Source organism: Uranotaenia lowii, chromosome 2 (assembly GCF_029784155.1).
Source record: "Uranotaenia lowii strain MFRU-FL chromosome 2, ASM2978415v1, whole genome shotgun sequence".
NCBI lineage: Eukaryota > Metazoa > Arthropoda > Insecta > Diptera > Culicidae > Uranotaenia > Uranotaenia lowii.
Genome location: NC_073692.1, coordinates 100,154,213 through 100,181,072, shown reverse-complemented (window position 1 = coordinate 100,181,072; position 26,860 = coordinate 100,154,213). Strand labels below are relative to the sequence as shown.

The window sequence follows — 26,860 nt, the reverse complement described above, 5'->3', positions numbered from 1 at the left end:
TGAAATCTTAATATAAAATCTAAAGTCGGAATCTGAATCTGAAATTTAAATCGGAAATCTGAATCTGAAATCGGAATCTGAAATCTGAATCTGGAATTTTAATCTGAAATCTGAATCTGAAATCTGAAATTTTAAATCTGAATTTTCAATCTGAAATCTGAATCTGGAATCTCAATCTGAAATCTTAAATCTGATTTAGAATTCTTAATCTGAAATCTGAATAAAAAATTTAAAGTCCGAATCTGAATCTGAAATTTTTATCGAAAATCTGAATCTGTAATCTGAATCTGAAATTTTAATCAGATATCTGAATCTGAAATCTGAAATCTGAATCTGAAATCTGAGTCTGAAATCAGGAATCTGAAATATTAAATCTGAAATCTGAATCTGAAATCTGAATCTGAAATCTGAATCTGAAATCTGAATCTGAAATCTGAATCTGAAATCTGAACCTGAAATTTGAATCTTTAAATCTGAATCTGAAATCTGAATCTGAAATCTGAAATCTGAAATCTGAGATATTATTTAACAGTCGAAAATCGATACCGAAATCTGAAATCTTAATCTGAAATCTGATTCTGAAATCTGAATCTGAAATCTGAAATCTGAATCTGAAATCTGAATCTGAAATCTGAATCTGAAATCTGAATCTGAAATCTGAATCTGAAATCTGAATCTGAAATCTGAATCTGAAATCTGAATCTGAAATCTGAATCTGAAATCTGAATCTGAAATCTGAATCTGAAATCTGAAATCTGAAATCTGAATCTGAAATCTGAATCTGAAATCTGAATCTGAAATCTGAATCTGCAATCTGAATCTGCAATCTGAATCTGAAATCTGAATCTGAAATCTGAATCTGAAATCTGAATCTGAAATCTGAATCTGAAAGCTGAATCTGAAATCTGAATCTGAAATCTGAATCTGAAATCTGAAATCTGAATCTGAAATCTGAATCTGAAATCTGAATCTGAAATCTGAATCTGAAATCTGAATCTGAAATCTGAATCTGAAATCTGAATCTGAAATCTGAATCTGAAATCTGAATCTGAAATCTGAATCTGAAATCTGAATCTGAAATCTGAATCTGAAATCTGAATCTGAAATCTGAATCTGAAATCTGAAATCTGAAATCTGAAATCTGAAATCTGAAATCAGAATCTGAAATCTGAATCTAAAATCTGAATCTGAAATCTGCAATCTGAAATCTGAATCTGAAATCTGAATCTGAAATCTGAATCTGAAATCTGAATCTGAAATCTGAATCTGAAATCTGAATCTGAATCTGAAATCTGAATCTGAAATCTGAATCTGAAATCTGAATCTGAAATCTGAATCTGAAATCTGAATTTGAAATCTGAATCTGAAATCTGAATCTGGAATCTGAATCTGAAATCTGAATCTGAAATCTGAATCTGAAATCTGAATCTGAAATCTGAATCTGAATCTGAAATCTGAATCTGAAATCTGAAATCTGAAATCTGATTCTGAAATTTGAATCTGAAATTTGAATCTGAAATCTGAATCTGAAATCTGAATTTAAAATTTGAAACGTGAATCTGGAATCTTAATCTGAATCGAAAATCTGAATCTGAACTCTCAATCTGAAATCTGAATCAAAATCAAAAATTTGCATCCGAAATCTGAATCTGAAATCTGAATCTATCTGAATTTGGAATCTGAATCTGAACCTGAAATCTGAATCAAAATTCTTAATCTGAAATCGGAATTTAAAATCAAAAGTCGGAATCTTAATCTGAAATTTTAATCGCAAATCTGAATCTGAATTTGAATCTGAACCTGAAATCTCAATCAGAGTTCTGACTCGGAAATCAAAAGTCGGAATCTGAATCTAAACTCCGAAATAGAAATCTGAAAAAAGAAATTGGAATTTGAAACCTTAGTCTGAATCTGAAATCAGGGTCTTAATTCTAAATTTGTAATCTGAAATCTGAATCTTAAATCTTAATCTGAAACTTGAAGTGTGGAATCTTAATTGATTTCTGAAATCGAAATCTGAATTCTGAAACCAAAAAAATCTGATATCAGTTCTGAATCTGATAACGAATTTGAAATTTGAATTTGTATCTGAATTCTTAATTGATTAATTTAAGCCGAAAACGTCGATTAGTTAAAATATAATTTGAAGATTTAAATCTCAGAATTAAAAATTAGAAAAAAAACAATCGAATATTCAAAACGTAAATTGAATAATTAGAAGCCGAAAATAGTAAACAACTTTGCAAATGTATGAATCCAAAATAAGATGGGATATCCGATATCAGCATCGAAAACCAGAAATAGCAACAAACAGCATTTCAAAAAGTAGTTTAAAATAAATTTAAAAGATTAAATCATACTGAACAAAAGGTTATTATCTCTCAAAAAATCCCAAGAAAATCCCCAAATCAGACCGATTTTTCAATCTTTTCATTGCGAGCGGAAAAGAACTGTTAAAATCGTTGATATAGCTAACAAAAAAAGTTAGCAAAAAGCAATCAAATTCATTCCAATTGGTAAGTGAAATTTTACAACAAATTTTGATTGGCTGTTTTCATCATCCTGCACACAAGATTCATTCCTATGTGTTATTTTTTTTTCAAATTTCAGTTTTATTGGCCTAGAAATGCACCACATATGCCGCCATTCATACATTTTTTTTCTCTTGTTCATCAAACGCAATCTCAAAGTAAATCATTTCATTGCTCTCGCCAAACGAATTCTGAATTCAGAAATCATTCCACCGAGGCTTAGATTTTTCCCTCTTTTACTTATGGCATAAGACAACAAGACGTTTATCATCGTTCGTGTTTTTTTTCGAGCGTGATTTTTGAGTGTGTTATTTTTTTTCAAGTTCCTTTTAAACTGCAATACAGATGAACCTTATTTTCCGGCATTTATACCATATTCTTATTTATTCCATTCAGATTCAATTTTTTTTTATCATATGTGTTTACTTTTTTTTTAACAATAGTACTTCACTGTAGGTAATTTTAAACTGAAAAAGTAGAATCAAAATCTTGTAGTTACTAAATAGAAGATGTTAAGCGCACTCGCACTGAGTGATACACTACTGAAACTTCAATAAAATGTGAGAAAATACCAAAAAAGCAAAAGTAAAACAAAAACATGCAATCGACCTGTGTACTTCTGTAGAAATACAAGCAAAAAATAGCCTGAAAACTCACCCAGTAAGTCTTTAACCAAGTGGAGCGTAAAGCAGTTGCCTTATTTTTCATCCCAGTGAAAAAACAGTGATGTGACGAAATCAAGAGCAGATCGTTAAACGATGTCAATCTGTTTCGAAAAAAAAATAAATAAAATAAAAATAAAACACTGGTGACAAACATCATACTATCTACTGTCATACACTTTATCCATTTATAGGAACACAGAAATTACCGAAATTCATCTACAAACAAAACCAAACTTGAACCGAAACATCAATTGTGTAATGCAAACTAAAACTCTATTTTGTTAAGAGAAGTTTTCAAAATGAAAAATAAAAATACCCATAAACGAAGATTGAAGCAACAATCTAGCTAGAGAACAGTTAGGGACTAATGAATGAAACTTGTTAATTTCAAACGCTATATAGGAACTGTATTTATCCACCTTACTCTACCTACCCACTAAACTAACTAAGGAAAGTACCTATAGTTTTCTAGAAGCTTTTACTGTAGAGCCGATAGAAGTCACATTTGCAGTGCAAAATTGCAGAATAAGGAAGCTCGAAAGGAGCAAAAGCGAAATTTTCAGTATTCAAACATTCCAAAACTATTTTGTTTATTTGTTTTTTTTTGTCAAATCTGCAAAAAAAGATACTTACAAAATCGATCTGTCTGTCTAGTCACTGAAAAGTACTTGAACTGGTTTTTATTTATACATTTGGAAAGGAAACTATTTACCTTTTTACCTTAATTTTTATTTACATGTACTCCGAACAAAGAGAGAACAAAGAAAAACAAGATTTCATTTCACGTTTGTACAAAAAACATTGGTTTTGGTTTAGCTGATTGACTTCATGGAATAGACTTGATGGAATTTCCGACGACCATTCAGAATCATTTATCTGAGAGAAAAAAAGGCTTTACAACAATGCGATTTATTCAGTGACACACAACAAAAAATTTCACAACTGACTTGAAGGGTATTGAAAAAACCTTTGAGGATGCCTTTGAGCTGTCTCTTGAGAATACCTTTGAAAAGGTCTTGCATGTACCCTTCTAAAAGACACTCGAAACACTCGGTAAACTCCTCAGAAAGCCTTTCGAGAGGGCCTTTAAAAAACCATTCGAGGAGACATTTCAAAAACCTCTTTGACAATACTCTTATTATCGTTGAGCAGACCTTAAGAAGAATTTCGATTATGCCATTACGGAGTCCACTGAGAAGAACATTGTGGAGGCTTTTCCGACAACCTTTCACGAAGTCTTTTTGAGACCTTTCAAAAGATCCCGTAAAAAACTGTTGAAAAGACCCTTGAAATCATTCGGAAAGATTGTTACAGAGGCTTTTTAGATTTTTTTTTTCGAGACGACTCTTAAGAGGTCTTCTAAAAATCTATTCGAACATTTGATATTTTTGAGAAGACTATTGAAAAACGCTTTCGAGAAGGCTTTTTAGAAAGACCTTTGAAAAAACTCTGGATAAGACCCTTGAAGAGCATTGCATATGACCATCGTGGCCCCTTGAGAAGGCCCTTTAGAAGGCGCTTTAAAAAGGCCCTTGAGAAGGTACTAGAGAAGGCTCTTGAAAAAACCCTTCAAAAAGCCCTTGAGAAGGTACTTGAGAAGGCTATTGAAAAAACTCTTGAAAAGGCTCTTGAAAAAACCTTTGAAAAGGCCTTTGAGAAGGCCTTTGAGAAGGCCCTTGAGAAGGTTCTTGAGAAGGCCCTTGGGAAACCCCTTTAGATGGCCTTCGAGAAGGCCCTTGAGAAGGTCATTGATAAGGCCCGTGATGTGGCTCTTGAGAAGGCCTTGGAAAATGTCCTCGAGAAGCCCTCGAAATGGCTTTTTAGATGGCGCTTGAGAAGGCACTTCAGAAGGCCCTTGAGAAGGGCAAAGAGAAGACCCTTCAGAAGGCCTTCCAAAAAGCCTTCGAGAAGACCTTCAAATTCATTCGAGAAGCCCTTTGAGAAAGCTTTTCGTGGAGGCCTCGAAAAACCTTCTGTGAGACAATTGAGACTCTACAGATGACCTTGAAGAAGCCTTTCGAGTACGCATTGAAAAAAAAATTCCACGAAAAGTCCTTGCAAGTCATCTTTTAAAAGAAGTGTTAAGAAAACCCTCGAGAAGCTTTTTGAAAATAACTTGTAGAAGAATACCTTTGGAAAGGACTTTCATGAACCCTTCTAAAAGCCACTCGAAACTCTTGGTAAACTCCTCAAAAAGCCTTTCGAGAGGGCCTTTAAAAAACCATTCGAGGAGACATTTCAAAAACCTCTTTGACAATACTCTTAAGATCGTTGAGCAGAATCCCTGAGAAGAATCTCGATTATGTCGTTACGAAGTCCATTGAGAAGAACCTTAGGGAGGCCTTTCAAACAACCCTTCGCGAAGCTGTTTTGAGACTTTTGAAAAGACACTTCCCTAAAAAACTGTTGAAAAAACCTTTGAAATCATTCGCGAAGATTGTTACAAAGAATTTTTAGAATTCTCTTGAGACGACTCTTGAGAAGGTCTTAAAAATCTTTTCGAGAAAACTGTTATAGACCAGTTAGGAAGTCAAACAATAATCTCTTCTAGAAGACATTCGAGACTCTTGAGAAGACTTCCAAACAATCTTTCGAGGAGGCTTTTTAAAAGAACTTTGAAAAATCTTTGGATAAGACCCTTTAAGACCATTACAGATGACTGTCGAGGCCCTTGGGATGGCTCTTGAGAAGGCCCTCAAAAATCTCTTGAGAAGGCCCTTAAAAGCCCTTGAGAAGGCCCTTAAAAAGCCCTTGAGAAGGCCCTTGAGAAAGCTCCTAAAAAAGCTCTTGAGAAGGCCCTCAAGAAGGCCCTCGAGAAGGCTCTTGAGATAGCTCTTGAGAAGGCCCGTAAGGAGACCCTCGAGAAGGCTCTCGAAAAGGCCCTTGAGAAGGGCAATGAGAAGACCCTTGAGAAGGCCTTTCCAAAAACCTTCGAGAAGACCCTCAAATTCATTCGAGAAGCTCTTTCAGAAAGCTTTTCGTAATTGCATTTGAAAAACCTTCGGTGAGACAATTGAGACTCTACAAAAGACCCTTTGAAATAACCTTTCAAGTACGCCTTGAAAAAAATTATACGAAAAGTCATTGAAACGCATCTTTTAAAAGAAGTGTTAGGAACACCCTTGAGAAGGTTTTTGAAAATTACTTGTAGAAGAATACCTTTGAAAAGGACTTTCATGAAAACTTTCTAAAATCCACTCGAAACTCTTGGTAAACTCTTCAGAAAGCCTTCGGAGAGGGCCTTTAAAAAACCATTTGAGGAGACATTTTAAAAACATCTTTGACAATACTCTTAAGATCGTTTAGAAGGCCCCTGAGACGAGTCTCGATTAAACCGTTACGAAGTCCATTGAGAAGAACCTTTCAAACAACCCTTCGAAAAGCCGTTTTGAGGCTTTTGAAAAGACACTTCCAAAAAAATGTTGAAAAGACATTTGAAACCACTCGCGAAAATTTTTACAAAGACTTTTTAGAATTCTCCTGTGACGACTCTTGAGAAGGTCTTACAGACCATTTAGGAGGTCAACCAAAAAATCTGCTAGTAGACATTCGAGGGCCGTCGAGGCCCTTGAGAAGGCCCAAGAAAAGACCCTTGAGATGGCCCTTGAGAAGGCCCTTGAGAAGGCCCTTGAGAAGGCCCTTGAGAAGGCCCTTGAGAAGGCCCTTGAGAAGGCCCTTGAGAAGGCCCTTGAGAAGGCCCTTGAGAAGGCCCTTGAGAAGGCCCTTGAGAAGGCCCTTGAGAAGGCCCTTGAGAAGGCCCTTGAGAAGGCCCTTGAGAAGGCCCTTGAGAAGGCCCTTGAGAAGGCCCTTGAGAAGGCCCTTGAGAAGGCCCTTGAGAAGGCCCTTGAGAAGGCCCTTGAGAAGGCCCTTGAGAAGGCCCTTGAGAAGGCCCTCGAGAAGGCCCTCGAGAAGGCCCTTGAGAAGGCCCTTGAGAAGGCCCTTGAGAAGGCCCTTGAGAAGGCCCTTGAGAAGGCCCTTGAGAAGGCCCTTGAGAAGGCCCTTGAGAAGGCCCTTGAGAAGGCCCTTGAGAAGGCCCTTGAGAAGGCCCTTGAGAAGGCCCTTGAGAAGGCCCTTGAGAAGGCCCTTGAGAAGGCCCTTGAGAAGGCCCTTGAGAAGGCCCTTGAGAAGGCCCTCGAGAAGGCACTTGAGAAGGCCCTTGAGGAGGCTCTTGAGAAGGCCCTTGAGGAGGCTCTTGAGAAGGCTCTTGAGAAGGTTTTTGAAAATTACTTGTACAAGAAGGCCTTTCAAAAAATACTTCGAGAATAGACATGATGACTCTTGAAAAGGTTTTTCAAAAACTGTGGAATCTGGAATAAAGAACTGAGAACTTAGATTTCAGAACTAAAAATTCAAACTTCAGAATTGAGAATTTAGAATGGCAATGGACTAATAAGAAATAAAATAATAGGGAATTGGGAATTCAGAATTGAGGTTTTGAAATCAACAGTTTTAAATTGAGAATTTCTAAATCAGAATTCAGTAATGGGAATCATCAATAAATTCTGATTTCAGAATTAAGAATTCACAACCGAGAATTTAGTTTTGATAAATTAAAAATTGAAAGAATTCATAGTCCAATATTGAGAATTGGGAATAGAGAATTCATGATTGAGAATGCATAATTCAGAACAAATTGAGAATTGACAATTCAGAGTTGAGAATTGAGAAAGATTGAAGAAGGGAGAATTCAGAATAAAGATTTGAGAATGCTTAATTCAGAATTTAGATTTTAGAATTCATAACTGAGGAACCAGAACTTGGAATTCAGCATTTAGAATACCGATTTGAATCCAGAATTGAAAATTTGGATTTGAAAATGAATTTAAAATTCAGAAGAAATTTAGGATTGAAAAGACAGAATTGAGAATTCAAGGTGTGAATTCCTGATTGGGATTTAAGAATTCAGAATTCAGAAATGCAATCGAGAAATTCAAATTGAATACTGAGGCATTTGAGGTTTCTGGCTAGAATATTTGGAATTTAGATTCAAGAATTGAGAATCAGGAATTCCCAATTGAGAAATCAGAATATTGAATTGAGATTTTCGAATCTACCAAAGGGATTTAAAAATAGAATCCAGAATTGAAAACTCAGAATGAAGAATTCAGTATGGAAAAATGAGATTCGAGAATGTATATTTAAAAAAATCAGAAATAAAAAAAAATAAGCTCTAGAAATGAATATTTGGGAATCAGAATGCATTTAAAAAAATTCAAAATTAGGAATTTCGAATTTTCAATTCTGTAAAGGGAAATCAGAGTTAATTATTTAGGCTTGACTATGAAGAATTCAGCATTCAAAGTTCAGATAATTATTTCAGAACTGCGAAGTAGAGAATTTATTTAGAAGTAGTCAGAATTTATAACTAAAATTGAACTTCAAATTGAGAATTTATGATTAAGATTTTGGAATCGTTCATATTTTGGGAAATCCTTTGTAAATTTTGAACTCATTCTTCGGAAATGTTCTCAGTTAAGTCAATCTGCTAAAACTTCAAACCAAATCAAAGCTTACCTGATTTTATTTTAATCTTTAAAAAAATATCTCTACAAACAATTTAGATTCCTTAAGTTTACGTTATTTTTAAGTAAAAAAAATCCATACATTCCATTTCCAAATTAAAGGTTCTGTCCTAGGATATAAATACTTTTCTAACTATAAGACGTAAAAAACAATCATATTTTTAAGCCTATTTTCTAAGTTCTAGAAACTTGAATCTTATTTTATTTTTATTTACCGTGTAAATCAAGTTATTTTTTTCTAAAGTTTCTTGTAAAACTCGCAGCGATACTTTAAACTATCTACGTCCAAACGAATCTATTTAGGCAGTTCTTAGACTTAAAAACTTAGTCTGCTATTGTATCCTAGCTTAGTTAGTTACTAAAGTATGGTTTAACATATGCAAAAAAAAACTCACAAATTCAAATACGAAAATGTAATCAAAACAAAATTATCAAACAATAAACAATGAGTTTTCTTTGGCTGAATTGAGCAAACATATGAGAAAAAAAATCAAACTATACGAATTATAAATTCACAACCGACAATTTTAAGTGACTGAATCAAAAAGTAAAAATTGAGCTTTTAAAGTGTTGATAAAGAATGAAAAAAAAGCTTTTCTAAACCAGTACTGCCAGCTTTTTTGACACCGTTAGCGTTTTTGGATTTAAAAAAAACAGGAAGTAGACTGAGCTTTTTTTTAAAGAAAAGCTTTTTTGGGGTGGCTTTTTTGAATTGCTACCAAATGTATGTAGTTAGCTAGATTCGTTATAACTTGAGTAAAGCTGATCAATTTGAGCTAAGAAAATTGTCTTCATAACTTCCGGGTAATAAGAACTGAGAAGTGAGTTTCATTTTTCAAAAGAAAAAAATGATAAATTTGGATAAGCCCAAGTTCTTATCAGCACCTAAAAGAATCTGGCAGAAGCTTAAGCATGAGTTACAACTACTTAAAATGCAGCTGAAGTTTGTTCGTAAAAATCTAATTTTTTTTTAGTATACTTCGATAAGTTAATGTTGTATAACACTAATAAATATTAGTATGTAAAATTACTTACAAAAAATCTACCATTCCTTCTGGAACAAAAAAACCTTTCAGTATTCACAAAACAAATTAGGCATCTAATCAACATGAAATAAATTATGAGAAGAAAACACTTTGGAGTAAAAAAACTTGAGTTCATTGGATCTGAATTTTCATCCCATTTACACACGTTTCGCATAGGTTTATGTGCTTACGAAGAGATCATTCATTACCTACTATCTCACTTATAGTGAAACTGCTTAAACTTAATGGTTAATATGTTAATAAAAAAAACTGAATTCAAAAACCAATCGCTAAGACTGAGTGTTACTGTTTGAAACATTTTTTTTTAAATTTAAAGATAGCAAGTTTTAAACATGTTCTAATCAATTGTTTTTCATCCTGTCTCCTTCCATGTCCAAATTGCCCCCAAATTCCAATTTTCATCCAGCAGAACCTACTGTGCTGTGCGGCCGATGTCCTGGAAGGGCGTGGCATCGTCCAGGTGGCCATCACGGTGGTGGAGCTGCTCAAATTTCACAACCCGGCCGCCAACGTCCGATCGCCGACGCGAAGTTTCTACAGCAGTAGTCCCGGAAATGGGACAGGAACCGGAAGTGGCCTCACGACTACCACCATCATCACCAGCAGCGGAAGTAGCAGCAGCAACAGCATTAGCAGCAGTAGTAGCGGCAGCAACGGGGGACCGAAAAGTGCAACCACCTCGCCGATTTCGACGGTGGCCGCTGCTGGCGGTGCCGGAAGTTCTTGACCGGAAGGAGTGCTGCTGCGATTCGCTGAAGGTTGTTTCTGCCCGTCGCAGGAACGGGACCGTGCCGGAGATTCTTCACCCGGACATCGGACCCCATCGGAAACGGTGGTCTTGAGTCCGCTGAGCCGAGCTACCCTGGATGACGAGGTCTGGCGGATCTAAATCCGGAGGTTGTATAGTGTAGTAACTTGTGTAACATTTTGACCCAAAGGGTTTCGTTTTAAGGCTAGTTTTAATTTGTTTGCATGCAATCTCGGCTCGGCGAAGTGGCTCGTCCCTAAAAAGGGCGAAGTGTCGACGAAGCTTGCATGGACCTCAAGTGACATAGGACATCCCAAAAAGTAGTAGTCTTGATCCTAGTATCTCTCAATGTAATAGTTTACGTTTATATTTTTGATTATGTCTGGATTGAATCGGCCGATCGGACGAATTTTTTGAAACAATTTTATATATTCGTTATAATTTGACATGCCTCACTTTTGAAAAAAATCAGTATGAAGTTGGTTTTTAATATTGTAATTATTTTGTATGAAATTTTTATCATTTTCTAATGAAATAAACAAAATTATGATTCAAATAACAGGGTTCGGCAATTGAAGTGCTACATTGTAAGCAGAAACTTTTTCATTCAAATTTATATAATTTTACTTCAAAACTAGTTATCTACTTTTTAAACTGTGACCCAAAGATGGGTTTTGATTCAAACATTCAGTCAGCGAAACTTTTTTGTGAAGAAATGAATCCAACCGTGTAAGTTGAAATTTCAGGGAATAGTTGAAAATTGATGTTGGAAAACATGCGAAATCGTCTTGTCTCCCGGTAGGAATTGAACCTACATCTTGCTCCTCTCCAGGGCCCATGTATTACAGGAGACAACCTGCCGCATGAAAGTTATACTGGTCGAGTGTCGAAGTCTATCGGAATGAAGGGAATTGTTCTCTTATGATTTCATTTCACGGTAGATGGACTCATATTTGGATATTTTTAGCAACGGCAAGATTTACATGGCCTTCTCATGTACTGTACTTGTTGTCAGTTATGATGAGAATTTATGCGTTTGCCGTTTTAGGATATCCAGCCAAGTTCAGTGTTTGGCACCGCCTTATTAACCTACTTTTAGGAAATTCATCAGGACAGCTCGACTTTTTGCCCTTCAGGCCACTTGCTGCTGGAGATCAAAAAACTTGTCATACGGACTCCACGGGGCGTTTTTGGTATAATATTCCCGGAGAAAAACCTCTGCAATCAAAGTTAGGTGTTTCTTGATGTCAATGTGTCAATATACGTAAAATATGAATTAATAACACCATCATCAAAGCATCCCTCATCCTCAAGGGTTTTGTTCGGCCGGTGCTTGTGGTTCAATAACCCTAGCCGCTTGGAGAAGGGCTTCTACCTGTGCAGCAGGCACTTCTTGTTTTGCTGGCAAGCCGTTCTTCCCTGGACTTAGGTGTCTATCATGGCATTTAACTGGACTTCTCGCTGTGGCTTTCGGATCCACCCTCCATAACGCATTAATGGTGCATCATTTTCCAGTTTAACCAGCAATTCTTTTGCTATCCATGCCACATTCTTATAATTTTGAGATGCAACAGCGGTCATGTCCCCGCCGAATGCATAGTATGGGTTCTTTTGGACAACCCGAAGAGCTGCTTCAACGTGCACCATCTCTGCACCGAAAAATCCTATAATCTGACCCCAGAGAAAATCGAGATATGAGTTAAGTGCACGCCGGATGGTCGAGATAGCGGTTAGTCCAGCCCCGTGAGCCTGTGCAGGGGTAGTCACTAGCCTGTCCGCGTTGGCCGGTATTCTCCCTATCATGGCAGTGAATACTTGCAGGGCCTTAGCAGCCGAAATGATCGTCCTATACGTCGCGTAGACGAACTTTATTTGGTCAACATCTAAGGCGGTATTGACCTGTATACCATCTCGGATATCGTCCGAGATCTTGTTCAAGGACGCATCAGTAACTGTTCCGCGCTTGGCAAGAGATACTATGGCTGTAGTATATTCAGCCACCACACGGAAGAGTCCTGGCTCGAATCTGATTGTCCCTTTGTCCGTAGACTCTGACCAGCACTGCACTTCTTATTTGGGCTGGTGTGGGGTTGTCGGCTGTCAGACCAAACTGGGCTGTAGTAGTCGGTTCATCAGCTTGGGAGTACTCCCCTATATTGTGGTAAATATACCTGCACATATGATTGAGGAGGTCTAAGGCCTGCTCCTCACCCAACAAAAACTCATTGGTGATGGGTATCATTAGCCGGCCACACAACGGTGCCATTTGCGACACTCTTTGGTTCGCGAGGTGGAGATTACGAACCCTAGCCCATACTATCAAGCTGACAAAAATCAGGTCCTTATCGGACATGATCATCGTAGACGGATCCTGTTTCCAGTACAGCCTTGTCTGAAACATTATCAGCTCCCTGTATGCCGAGCCTGTGGCCAGTCTTCTATTTGTGTTTAACGCATCCCACATAATGGCGAGATCTGGGACACCATTGCCTACACTTACAACATTTGTCCCAGCATTCCTTCCTGAATGGCCAAAGGAGTCATTAGGATCCTGGGGCTGCCCTGCTGGAGCTCTTGGAGATGTCATTTCTTGATATTCAAGTGCGTCAGTGTATTCGAGACTCTCCGAACTTGACGTATCAATTCTTAGGCCGGATTGTCATAGTGATAGATAAGTGATAAACCGCAAGTAGGAAATATCAGTAATATTCCAGTAAACACTTCCAGTGCTTATTGACACAAATCCTCTGACAAAATCTGAATCTGAGCGGATAAATCCCGTGCTTGGGATAATTAAAATCTGTAAATCCCGTGCTTGGGAAAAATAAAAACGTGAGTGAGTGCTCGTGATTAGTGATTGAATACGGCATCTAACTGAGATCACTGAATCAACCATCCGGCTCGAAGGACCACAAATCCCCTTCGATATGCGCTGTTTCTTTTCATTATGGCATCATTTCTAGTGAGAAGAGACAGCGCATATCGAAGTTGCCGTTTCTGAGAGATAAAAGGGACGACTTTATTCTCCTACAGGTCTTCTTATCTTCTAAGTAATTTCTTTCAGTTCTACCCGCCTGAGTCACTTTTGAGAGTGGTTTACTTAGCCCCAGCCGGAGTCGAGATGGTTTTTTTTTGTCGAGATACGCTGTGCGAACGAGAGCTTTTGCTCGAAAGTAACTCTGAGATCTTTTATCGTTGAAACTCTTTCTAATGTGGAATCATCGAGCAAATAGTCGAATACAATTGATGCTCTAGTATTGAAAAACTTATGCATTTACACTTTCCAACGTTCAATTCCACCTCATGCGTATCACACCATAACAATAATTTGTTCATGTTCTCTTGAAGCGCAATGCAATTTACTATCGAGTCAGGGACTCGATTAGTAAATTGTAAGTTTTTAGGTCATCGGCGTACAGTAGTTTAGTCGAGTTGAGGTAGGTAGCTATGTCGTTTATGAAAAGTACAAAGATAAGCGGCCCTAGGTGACTACCTTGTGGAACACCAAATAGCATATCGAATTCTGTAGTGTTTTCCTCGGATGCGGCCATTTTATTATCCATGGAGGGAACCCGTAGTGTTCAAGCTTTGTTATTGCTATGCTATGGTGTAGTTTGTCGAGAGCCTTGGCAAAGTCGGTATATTTTGCATTTTTTAATTGTTGCGATGGGCAATTCATTTACAACATCAGATTTGCCAGCGTCGATCTTTTCTTTACAAAACCGTGCTGGTATTCGATGGGTATCGGTTTAGCTGCTGAAAATAGCCTTTGATATATCAGAGACTCGAGCACTTTGGAAAAGCAGCACATGATTGATATGGGCCTGTAGTTTTCTACACGGTGAGAGTTTCCATATTTTAGGATTGGAGATACTGAAGCAACTTTCCAGTGGCTGGGAAAAGAACATTCAGAGCTGTTGAAAATTATACGTAGCGATACGGCAAGAGATTAGGATTGTTCGATCTTCTGGAAAAGATCGATTCCCAAGATCGAATGGTTGAATGGTTCTAGGATCGATCCACCTAAAAAATCGGAGCAAGTAGATCGATCTCTGCAAGATCGATCTTTTAAATTTTTGTTAGGAGCGCTGCACGAGGGCTGCATTATGCTGAAGTAAATAGTGACAAACGATAGGAAAGCTTATAAATTTCAACATCGAATGTATGAGCAATAAAAAAATATGTTTTCAAATGCAACGTCAGAATTTTTAACTTTCCGTGAATTTGGTTGAGTGTATATTAAGCTTGCCAGATTGAGCGGTTTATCCGGGTTTTCCCGGATATGTAATACAAAATGGGGAAAGTCCGGTCCGGCCCGGTAGCCCGGTTTTTTTTTAAATCCGGATTTATTCATTCATTATTATTAGATTGAAAATATGAGGTTAATAGTTCTTTATTTCAAAAGTATGTACACAATGTAAAAATTCTATAAGTTCTGTGAAAATTTTCAATATTCTGTGATTTCTAATACAGATTCTGTGAAGAATATTTGCAATTCTGGCAAATTTCAGATTATTCTGTGATTTCGGCAACCTAGCTATGAGACTTGAAAGTATCGATAAGAACTTAAATCTTGAGCCGAGTAAAATGCTTCAGAATATTGTAGCTTAATTCAATGCTGAATGAGCTTTCAAGCAACCGTTCTATGGGACTTAAGATTATTTGAGTATTTTATAAATGTTCTGGTTTTCTCAAGAATATAGAGGTTAAAACGCTAGGACTCTATCCAAGATCAACCAATCCTACTAGAGATGCTGCGATTTTTTATACCAACGACGATGGAATTCCTTTCAGGACCGGGTCCTTTCGACGGATCGAGCTTACTCAAATCAATAGAAACCTCCTCAATAGTGAAATCAGGCTGTGGCATTCGAAGTAAGCATCGTCAGAGTTTAAGGTTTACGAACTATACACACTGCTGAAAAATTCGGCATACAAATCAGCTGACTCGTAGTACCCGATGTGCGGTCTTAGAACTTGACAGATGAAGAAACAATTTTTGTGAGGCGGCGGCTATTGATACACTTCCAAAAAGTAGAGGGATCTTGCTTTCATCACGTTCAATATTCTGAATGTATAGTCCAAAGGTGGTTGCGCAGAGCCGAATATTCGTCTTCTTGTCTCAATAGGTGTGCTTTATTATTATTAGTCTTACTTCGGAAGTAGCCGAGTAAAATGCTTCAGAATATTGTAGCTTAATTCAATGCTGAATGAGCTTTCAAGCAACCGTTCTATGGGACTTAAGATTATTTGAGTATTTTATAAATGTTCTGGTTTTCTCAAGAATATAGAGGTTAAAACGCTAGGACTCTATCCAAGATCAACCAATCCTACTAGAGATGCTGCGATTTTTTATACCAACGACGATGGAATTCCTTTCAGGACCGGGTCCTTTCGACGGATCGAGCTTACTCAAATCAATAGAAACCTCCTCAATAGTGAAATCAGGCTGTGGCATTCGAAGTAAGCATCGTCAGAGTTTAAGGTTTACGAACTATACACACTGCTGAAAAATTCGGCATACAAATCAGCTGACTCGTAGTACCCGATGTGCGGTCTTAGAACTTGACAGATGAAGAAACAATTTTTGTGAGGCGGCGGCTATTGATACACTTCCAAAAAGTAGAGGGATCTTGCTTTCATCACGTTCAATATTCTGAATGTATAGTCCAAAGGTGGTTGCGCAGAGCCGAATATTCGTCTTCTTGTCTCAATAGGTGTGCTTTATTATTATTAGTCTTACTTCGGAAGTAGCGCTGGCTTTTCGGACCAAAATGCGGTTTATTCGAAGTTCAAAATTCTACCAAGGAAGTTTATAAGGCTTACGGTGGGTGGATCGTCTAGGGGGCGTAAACTCGCCGAAGCTGACAGTAGAATACAGAAACCGCATCAACGACAGCCAGATCTTCGAAAACTGATTGCCAGTTTGTCTCATCTAATAATTCAGCAACTCGTTCGACGTTGCAATGCGAAAAGTCTAAATTTTGTCTGAGAGGGCTACCCATGTCCATAGGCTCATCAGAACTATACTCAAGGAGTAAATTTAATGGCTGATGATGACGGTCAGTGTTTAAAAGAGCTTTTGGTGTTTGCACAAGTCCACCTTGATCGGGTTATAAAAATGAGGTCAAGAACTCAGCCATTAACGTTTACGAGGGAACATAACTGTGATAACCTGGAAGCTATCGGACGATTCGATCACAGCGTTCTGTGAAGCGTTCACTGGCAAAAATCCATTTTCAGTCTCGTCGTAGCTCCAATGCATACTCGATAGATTATAATCCCCAGCTACAACGACGAAAGCTTAGCATGCTGCAGTATTCAGGATATAGTCGGACGTGTGTGTGTGTGCGGTGCACACAAAGAAGTTTCGCTATTGGGTCTGAAGTAGACACAACACAAGAAGACGGATTCGCTCAACTGGTGCGAGATCCGGTTCGAAGGACCAATATTTGCCGTGTCTCAGCCTCGCTGTCGGTTACTTGCTGTTCGAAGCCGCATTATGGTTGGGCCTGGATATCAGGGTCTTTCCTCAGTCAACAAAATATCCACGCTGTTGTATGTATTGTCGGCGTCTTCGTAGAAGGTGTTCCCATGATGGAATATAAGAAGGACCTACGTGGTGTTGTTCAGGTGGAGGTTCTGTCCATACCTCTATATCTCGATCGCTGTTCCTGTTGCCCGTGGTTTTTTGTTCACCCCACTCAGACCGCTTGAGCTTCGATCAATCATTTTCTCATGGTTGAGAGACGACATATCAAACCCCCACTCGATACATCTGACCCACTGATGTCCAACATATTAAAACCGATGGATAGACAGGGCACAGCTGAATTCGCTGTTCAATTTGTTAGTTGTTTTATATTCGAAGTGAGAAAACAGCGGCAATAAAATGTTCTACTGTCCACATGTTAAAGAGCCATAGGTTGCCTACTTCCATCATGAACCATGCTATGTTGGTACTGATCATCAACATTGTAGAGGAGGCAATAGAGTCGAACCAGTGGCCCATGGTCTGACGACCTGCCATGACTCCTGTCCAATGCTCTCCCAACTGCTCGATTCGACCACCTTCTAATGACCCAATACGCCCCACGCTTTTCCGTGATACCTTTCCGACAACCCCAGTGAATGCGGCCTGAAGACTTTCCAGTGGCTCCGACTCCATGACAGGTCGTTGAGCGACCTCTCAGTTGCCCCTCTTGATTTTACGGATGTCCGACAGTCTTCCATGGCATCTGAACCGACGACCTACCAGTGACTCTGGCTCGATGGCATTCCATGGCTTCAATCCGATGCCCTTCCACTGGTTTTTCCGGATCTAAATGATTCCGAATGGTTCCGCGCTGAATGACTATTCAGTAGCTGCCAATCTGTACTATCTTTCAAAAGATTCACGGATCGACGATCTTTCAATGATACTGGTTTGGCGACCATTTCGTCGATTCTGGCTTGACGAACTTCCAACTTCTCCGGAGTGTTGGGAGGGTTGAACATTTTCGGCACGAAACTGACCTTATTGTCCACCATTGGCATACCACTTCAGCACGTCCTCGGAGTAGTGGCATGAGGCCAAATCCGGCCATAAGATTGTTGGACGTTGTGGACCTTCAGGAGAGGAAGCAGCTGCTTCAGGAGGCACTCTTTCATGTACACCTGTCCGTTCATCGTGTCCTGGGTCACGAAAGGTGCAGTTCGCTTCCCGCACGTGCAGGTGGCTTGTCAAACCAGGAATTTCTTCGCAAATTTGGACATCTTCTGAGTGCGGACATGCTCCGAAACGTTGAACTTATCCTTGGTCGTGAAAAACAGGTTGCCGGGGATCTGTTTGAAGTCGGCCTTCACATATGTTTCGTCGTCCATGATGCAGCATTCAACTTTCGTCAGCATGTTGAGGTACAACTTCCTGGCATGGGTTTTTGCGGATTTGTTCTGCTTCTCGTCGACATTACGGGTCATTTTTACCGTAAACGTTCGAAGCCCAGCCTTAGTTTTGGCCTTCTGGACAAAGCTTCGGCTTACGTGCAGCTCCTTAGCCACATCCCGAACGGAGGCGTTCGGATTTCGGTTGAAGGCCCCAACTAAGCGGTTGTGATTTTTTGTTGTTGTACGCAATACTTTTTCCTTCACTTCTGGACTTCCGATCGGTGATCAATCGTTCCTCGAACCGCTAAATTACTCGCAATACCGTGGAATTCGCGATTTTCAACGTTTTAGCGATGGAACGATGCGAGAGCTCCTTGTTCTCGTGATGAATGCGCAAGATTTTATCACGTACGAGCTGTTCTTTCGACTCGAGTTTTGATCACAGGACTTAAAACTTGCGGGATGTAAACAATGCACTATGAACTAAATCCATCCAAATTTTCATTAAATTCTACCCAACGATTAAAAAGTTAGACCAATTTCGTAGTGTGGCTATTTCATCGTGGACAGCCTTCAAAAAGGTTAGATCTCACCAAATAAGTTGTCATCCAGGGGATAAATTCTTCACTGATTCAGATCCGTTCCTTTTTAGTTGGCGTGACTGCTGATGGTGTTTGATACTAAGACCTTTTGAAACCGAAACTTCTGTAGCCGTTTTGCCGCTTCTCACGTCTTTCCGGTGTATGAAATATCTACGGGAATTTCCCATTTGATACAGCGCACTTCATAATTAGTTCACAATATTCACATTCGCAGTTAAAATCTGCGGGATTCCATGTTGGCTCAATTGTATTTATACTATTTTTACCTCTGGCAAAACACTTATTTTACGGAGCGAAATTTTTTGACGCCCTTTGCAATGCAACGCCTACTTGAACTCCTCAATGCTGGCTTGACGAACTTCCAACGAAACTTATCTCTCGAACTTTTTCGATTCGAATTCCGGAGGTCCAATGACTTCGGACTGACGGCCTCACCTAATGGTTTCTGACTTATTGACCTTCTATTGTTTAGGTTAACTGAGCTCGGTCGTTTTAGTAATAACTTAGAAATTGAACACATTTGTTTTAGCATTTTGTTCGTGTAGAGACATGCTGCCAAATCCGTCCGGAGGATCACCAGAATGCTCTGTAAGCCTTCTGAAGAGGTTGAAACCGTTTTTGGATGCTCGCTTTCAAATAGACGAGTCCATTCGTGGTCCATTTTTGGATTTATTTCCAGTTTTAGAATTTGGCATTAGTATAATTTCAATTCTAAGTTCGATCGATTCAATCCCGACAGCGACTAAGGCTTCCAAACCCGTCTCAATGCTCTCAAACGCAAAACAGGTATCTCCTTCTAGCTATCTTTAAATGTAAAAAAACCGAAAAAAAAGTTAATACCTAAAGTAACTCAAATCAAATAATATCAAACTAGTCCCTGATTTGTCGGTTTGATGTTGTGTCAATATTTATCGTTCGTATGTGAAAATTAAATATCCAGGAAAATAAACCAGTTTAATTGCAATCAGGTAACGCAATAGAAGGAGAAAAAGTGTCGAATTTTGAAGGTTATAGGTGTAAACCAAAAAGAAACCATTTGCGCAATGTTCCGAAACGACTGATGATACTCTCTTTTGATGGTACCTTTATACCTAACTGTAGTAACTCGAAAGCAACAAAGGCTAGAAATTGACGGGAGGATGTTGAAATGATTCCGTTGATTGTTGGCTTTGCAGAACGATCTCGATTTTAGACAAACTCAACTTCTTTATAATTGAATAGTAGTACTAACCAAAAACAAAAAGATAAACTAACCGTAGATTTTTTAGCAGTTTTACAAAATATGTACGGGCAAAGATAAGAGTTCATGAGAGGGAAGCTAGATTTTTGTATACTGTGTAAAGAAACATTTCTATGTAGGAAAAGGCCAAAAAACGTTAGGAATCAATTTAGGAGAAAACGGTGAAATCACTTTCGCCACGGTTGCATCAAGCATACAGAAAAAAATGCTATGCTACACACAATAATGCGATATAGAGTTTTGTTTTTGCCAAAACATAAATTATAATCCACAACTATAACCAGTAGTAAGACGTTAAGTGAAGCAGAAATACACCTCCTGAAAGCAATCGAGAACCGTCTCAATGTCGTTTTCTCTGGTAACGAATCAAAATGTCGCCGCTAATCATCGAAGTGATAACGTTTTTTTTGTTCAATGTTTCCGTTTCATGAAGTCAGCAGCACACCTGTTTGCTGAAATTAGTCAAATACACAAACTGGAATACTGTAGAGCACTTTTTGTTGTCAATTTTTCAAACCAATTTAACCAGTAGAAAAAGAGCCGAATTTAACGAGATTAGGTTTTAAATTGTTCGAAGTTTCGGGAGAAAAATTTGGAATCCTAAATTATATCCTTCAGTCCTGATTTGTTTATAAAAATCCAGAAACATACTGTTTAAAGACAAGGAATTCATCGACAAAAAAAAAATACCACAAAATATAGGATTCTTTCAAAAAACTTCGAAAAATAATCTCGTTAGATTCGAGCAGGTTTCAAAGTTTTGGAAAAAATAGTCATAATCCAATTGGAAATGTTCCCTGTTGAAACGAACAATTTTTGTTATTTTTTTAAAGTACCTACCATTTGAACCAAGAATCATGTACAGCAATGCAAACAAACAAAAAAACTAAACCTTTATCCTAATAGATATTGCCAAAAATACGGGGAAACGATTATTAAATTAGAATACATTACTGGAATACTGGAAGAGCATTCAATTAACCCACTCACTCAAACGTTAATAAAAAAAAGGATGTAAATTTTGTCGAATATTAATTTATTGAAATTACAACCAAACAGAAAAAAGAACGGGATTAAGAAATTTGAGAAGATTTATGAACCTATCAATCAACACACAATAAAATGGCTGAAATAAAATATAAATTTCATAATCCAAAAGCAATAAAAGGTGTGTTTTTTTCCTGAAATAATTTGATGACAGCCTTAAAACATCAAAAACGACGAAAATAAAAAAAAAACAAAATTAAAAAGTGACAAAAATGACAAAAATAACAAAAATAACAAAAATGACAAAAATGACAAAAATGACAAAAATGACAAAAATGACAAAAATGACAAAAATGACAAAAATGACAAAAATGACAAAAATGACAAAAATGACAAAAATGACAAAAATGACAAAAATGACAAAAATGACAAAAATGACAAAAATGACAAAAATGACAAAAATGACAAAAATGACAAAAATGACAAAAATGACAAAAATGACAAAAATGACAAAAATGACAAAAATGACAAAAATGACAAAAATGACAAAAATGACAAAAATGACAAAAATGACAAAAATGACAAAAATGACAAAAATGACAAAAATGACAAAAATGACAAAAATGACAAAAATGACAAAAATGACAAAAATGACAAAAATGACAAAAATGACAAAAATGACAAAAATGACAAAAATGACAAAAATGACAAAAATGACAAAAATGACAAAAATGACAAAAATGACAAAAATGACAAAAATGACAAAAATGACAAAAATGACAAAAATGACAAAAATGACAAAAATGACAAAAATGACAAAAATGACAAAAATGACAAAAATGACAAAAATGACAAAAATGACAAAAATGACAAAAATGACAAAAATGACAAAAATGACAAAAATGACAAAAATGACAAAAATGACAAAAATGACAAAAATGACAAAAATGACAAAAATGACAAAAATGACAAAAATGACAAAAATGACAAAAATGACAAAAATGACAAAAATGACAAAAATGACAAAAATGACAAAAATGACAAAAATGACAAAAATGACAAAAATGACAAAAATGACAAAAATGACAAAAATGACAAAAATGACAAAAATGACAAAAATGACAAAAATGACAAAAATGACAAAAATGACAAAAATGACAAAAATGACAAAAATGACAAAAATGACAAAAATGACAAAAATGACAAAATGACAAAAATGACAAAAATGACAAAAATGACAAAAATGACAAAAATGACAAAAATGACAAAAATGACAAAAATGACAAAAATGACAAAAATGACAAAAATGACAAAAATGACAAAAATGACAAAAATGACAAAAATGACAAAAATGACAAAAATGACAAAAATGACAAAAATGACAAAAATGACAAAAATGACAAAAATGACAAAAATGACAAAAATGACAAAAATGACAAAAATGACAAAAATGACAAAAATGACAAAAATGACAAAAATGACAAAAATGACAAAAATGACAAAAATGACAAAAATGACAAAAATGACAAAAATGACAAAAATGACAAAAATGACAAAAATGACAAAAATGACAAAAATGACAAAAATGACAAAAATGACAAAAATGACAAAAATGACAAAAATGACAAAAATGACAAAAATGACAAAAATGACAAAAATGACAAAAATGACAAAAATGACAAAAATGACAAAAATGACAAAAATGACAAAAATGACAAAAATGACAAAAATGACAAAAATGACAAAAATGACAAAAATGACAAAAATGACAAAAATGACAGAAATGACAGAAATGACAGAAATGACAAAAATGAGAAAAATGACAAAAATGACAAAAATGACAAAAATGACAAAAATGACAAAAATGACAAAAATGACAAAAATGACAAAAATGACAAAAATGACAAAAATGACAAAAATGACAAAAATGACAAAAATGACAAAAATGACAAAAATGACAAAAATGACAAAAATGACAAAAATGACAAAAATGACAAAAATGACAAAATGACAAAAATGACAAAAATGACAAAAATGACAAAAATGACAAAAATGACAAAAATGACAAAAATGACAAAAATGACAAAAATGACAAAAATGACAAAAATGACAAAAATGACAAAAATGACAAAAATGACAAAATGACAAAAATGACAAAAATGACAAAAATGACAAAAATGACAAAAATGACAAAAATGACAAAAATGACAAAAATGACAAAAATGACAAAAATGACAAAAATGACAAAAATGACAAAAATGACAAAAATGACAAAAATGACAAAAATGACAAAAATGACAAAAATGACAAAAATGACAAAAATGACAAAAATGACAAAAATGACAAAAATGACAAAATGACAAAAATGACAAAAATGACAAAAATGACAAAAATGACAAAATGACAAAAATGACAAAAATGACAAAAATGACAAAAATGACAAAAATGACAAAAATGACAAAAATGACAAAAATGACAAAAATGACAAAAATGACAAAAATGACAAAAATGACAAAAATGACAAAAATGACAAAATGACAAAAATGACAAAAATGACAAAAATGACAAAAATGACAAAAATGACAAAAATGACAAAAATGACAAAAATGACAAAAATGACAAAAATGACAAAAATGACAAAAATGACAAAAATGACAAAAATGACAAAAATGACAAAAATGACAAAAATGACAAAATGACAAAAATGACAAAAATGACAAAAATGACAAAAATGACAAAAATGACAAAAATGACAAAAATGACAAAAATGACAAAAATGACAAAAATGACAAAAATGACAAAAATGACAAAAATGACAAAAATGACAAAAATGACAAAAATGACAAAAATGACAAAAATGACAAAAATGACAAAAATGACAAAAATGACAAAATGACAAAAATGACAAAAATGACAAAAATGACAAAAATGACAAAAATGACAAAAATGACAAAAATGACAAAAATGACAAAAATGACAAAAATGACAAAATGACAAAAATGACAAAAATGACAAAAATGACAAAAATGACAAAAATGACAAAAATGACAAAAATGACAAAAATGACAAAAATGACAAAAATGACAAAAATGACAAAAATGACAAAAATGACAAAAATGACAAAAATGACAAAAATGACAAAAATGACAAAAATGACAAAAATGACAAAAATGACAAAAATGACAAAAATGACAAAAATGACAAAAATGACAAAAATGACAGAAATGACAGAAATGACAGAAATGACAAAAATGAGAAAAATGACAAAAATGACAAAAATGACAAAAATGACAAAAATGACAAAAATGACAAAAATGACAAAAATGACAAAAATGACAAAAATGACAAAAATGACAAAAATGACAAAAATGACAAAAATGACAAAAATGACAAAAATGACAAAAATGACAAAAATGACAAAAATGACAAAAATGACAAAAATGACAAAAATGACAAAAATGACAAAAATGACAAAAATGACAAAAATGACAAAAATGACAAAAATGACAAAAATGACAAAAATGACAAAAATGACAAAAATGACAAAAATGACAAAAATGACAAAAATGACAAAAATGACAAAAATGACAAAAATGACAAAAATGACAAAAATGACAAAAATGACAAAAATGACAAAAATGACAAAAATGACAAAAATGACAAAAATGACAAAAATGACAAAAATGACAAAAATGACAAAAATGACAAAAATGACAAAAATGACAAAAATGACAAAAATGACAAAAATGACAAAAATGACAAAAATGACAAAAATGACAAAAATGACAAAAATGACAAAAATGACAAAAATGACAAAAATGACAAAAATGACAAAAATGACAAAAATGACAAAAATGACAAAAATGACAAAAATGACAAAAATGACAAAAATGACAAAAATGACAAAAATGACAAAAATGACAAAAATGACAAAAATGACAAAAATGACAAAAATGACAAAAATGACAAAAATGACAAAAATGAAAAAAATGACAAAAATGACAAAAATGACAAAAATGACAAAAATGACAAAAATGACAAAAATGACAAGAATGACAAATATAACAAAAATGACAAAAATGACAATAATGACAAACATTTTTAAAATTCCATAAAGTTCAAAAATTTTTGATATTTCAGGAACAACGAATATGACAATATTTTAAAAGAAAAGCAATAATGACAAATATGAAAAATAAAATTACAAAATGACAAAAAGACTTAGATTACAATATGCATTTTAAATTTTCTCAATTTTTGTTTTCGATTTGGCTTTTTCGTCGTTTTTATTTCTTCATTCAATTTTTTTAAATTTTATTATTATTTTAATTTTTTTTACTTTTTTTTAATATTTTATGAAATTTGTCTTTTTCATAATATTTTTGTGTTTTTCGTTATTTTTTCATCGTTTGCCTTTTTTGTCGGTTTATTTGTTATTGTTTATTCATTCATTTCAGTAATGTGTTTTATCGTTGTCATTTTTATGGGTTCAGCTGTTCTGCTCTTTTTTATATTGGCATTTTTGATATTTTCAATGGTAGTTATTGATTGTTAAATATTAACAAATACATTCATGAAGAAATAAAATCAAAAACTTTTAAAATAAATGTTTTGTCCGATCAAGATTAGAATTTTGTAGATTCATAGATTGAACTTAAAATGTGAATTAATTTTTTTTATAATATTTTTAACAAAATTCAATGAAAGGACTCATCACTCTTCACCATTAAAATTTTGATTGTTTTTTTTTTTTTTTTTAAATTGAAGATTTTACGAATCACTCGGCGTAAAGTGCCTTTAGATTTTAATTTTTTATAAGTTTAACAAATTAATCCCTTAAAAGCAGGGTTACTGATCTTCGCTCAGAATGAGTTTTAACTCCCATCCTAGTCACCAACGATTTTACCCCACAACATAGAAAGTTTACTTTCTTTACAAACGATGCTTTTCAGCATCGAACGACGCATACCTAGTTTGTTATTTTTTCCCCTCTTTAGTGATCAGTTATTTTCTGAGTAACTATCGGTAACCATCAAACAATCATCATTCGCTACCAATGAATACATTGCGCGTGGACGGCGTCGAATTCTTCGACATCTACTCGACTCGCTGACGATCATGCTTCGCCGCGAACGCTTCATGAAGCAAAGCGATTTAGTTCGAGGAACGCAAGAGGTGCCCAAAAACCAAATCTATGCCAATATTGGCTTATTTTCCTCTCAAGTTACGTTAATTATTTATCAAAAATGGGTCTTAGTTTTTATCCCGGGAATTGATCCCTAGTAGCATTCTTCCTTGAAGGTCATGCCCAGACCATGAATGAACAACATCGTCATCAACTCGCGCCGAATCAACTAGCTAACGAATTGATTCTGTTGCGAAGTGAATGGTTGCTGGAGTAAACAATGACTGAAAATCGGGAGGAGAAAATCAGCAAGGAACGCTAGGCAACATAAACAGAACGAAAAATCATCGTACATAGTTCACTAAGACGGCGCTTTTCTGATGCATGTTTAGATTCCTTCGCGAGTAATGCAAAACAGCGTCGTTACTGTGGTTGCATCGGTAACGATTGGAAATTTTGAAGCAAACGAAGCGATTATCAGTAACCCTGCTTAAAAGGTTTTTTTTACTGAGCGTGTCGAATGAACAC

At 35.5% G+C, this 26,860-nt stretch overlaps 1 protein-coding gene across 2 annotated transcripts in view; it reads left to right on the top strand.

Annotated features, from left to right (window-relative positions):
* The window catches only part of LOC129748792 (leucine-rich repeat and calponin homology domain-containing protein-like), a 234,464-nt gene extending 213,754 nt beyond the window's left edge, over positions 1 to 20,710 (top strand). Inside the window, exon 10 of one of the 2 annotated variants that reach the window (XM_055743545.1) lies at positions 10,174 to 20,710. In XM_055743545.1, coding sequence (XP_055599520.1) covers positions 10,174 to 10,491 — 318 coding nt within the window. In that variant the 3' untranslated portion in view covers positions 10,492 to 20,710. Of the gene's footprint in view, positions 1 to 10,170 lie in introns of both variants that reach the window. The other variant, XM_055743544.1, reaches the window with a different exon arrangement.
* The last annotated feature ends 6,150 nt before the right edge of the window (positions 20,711 to 26,860 follow it).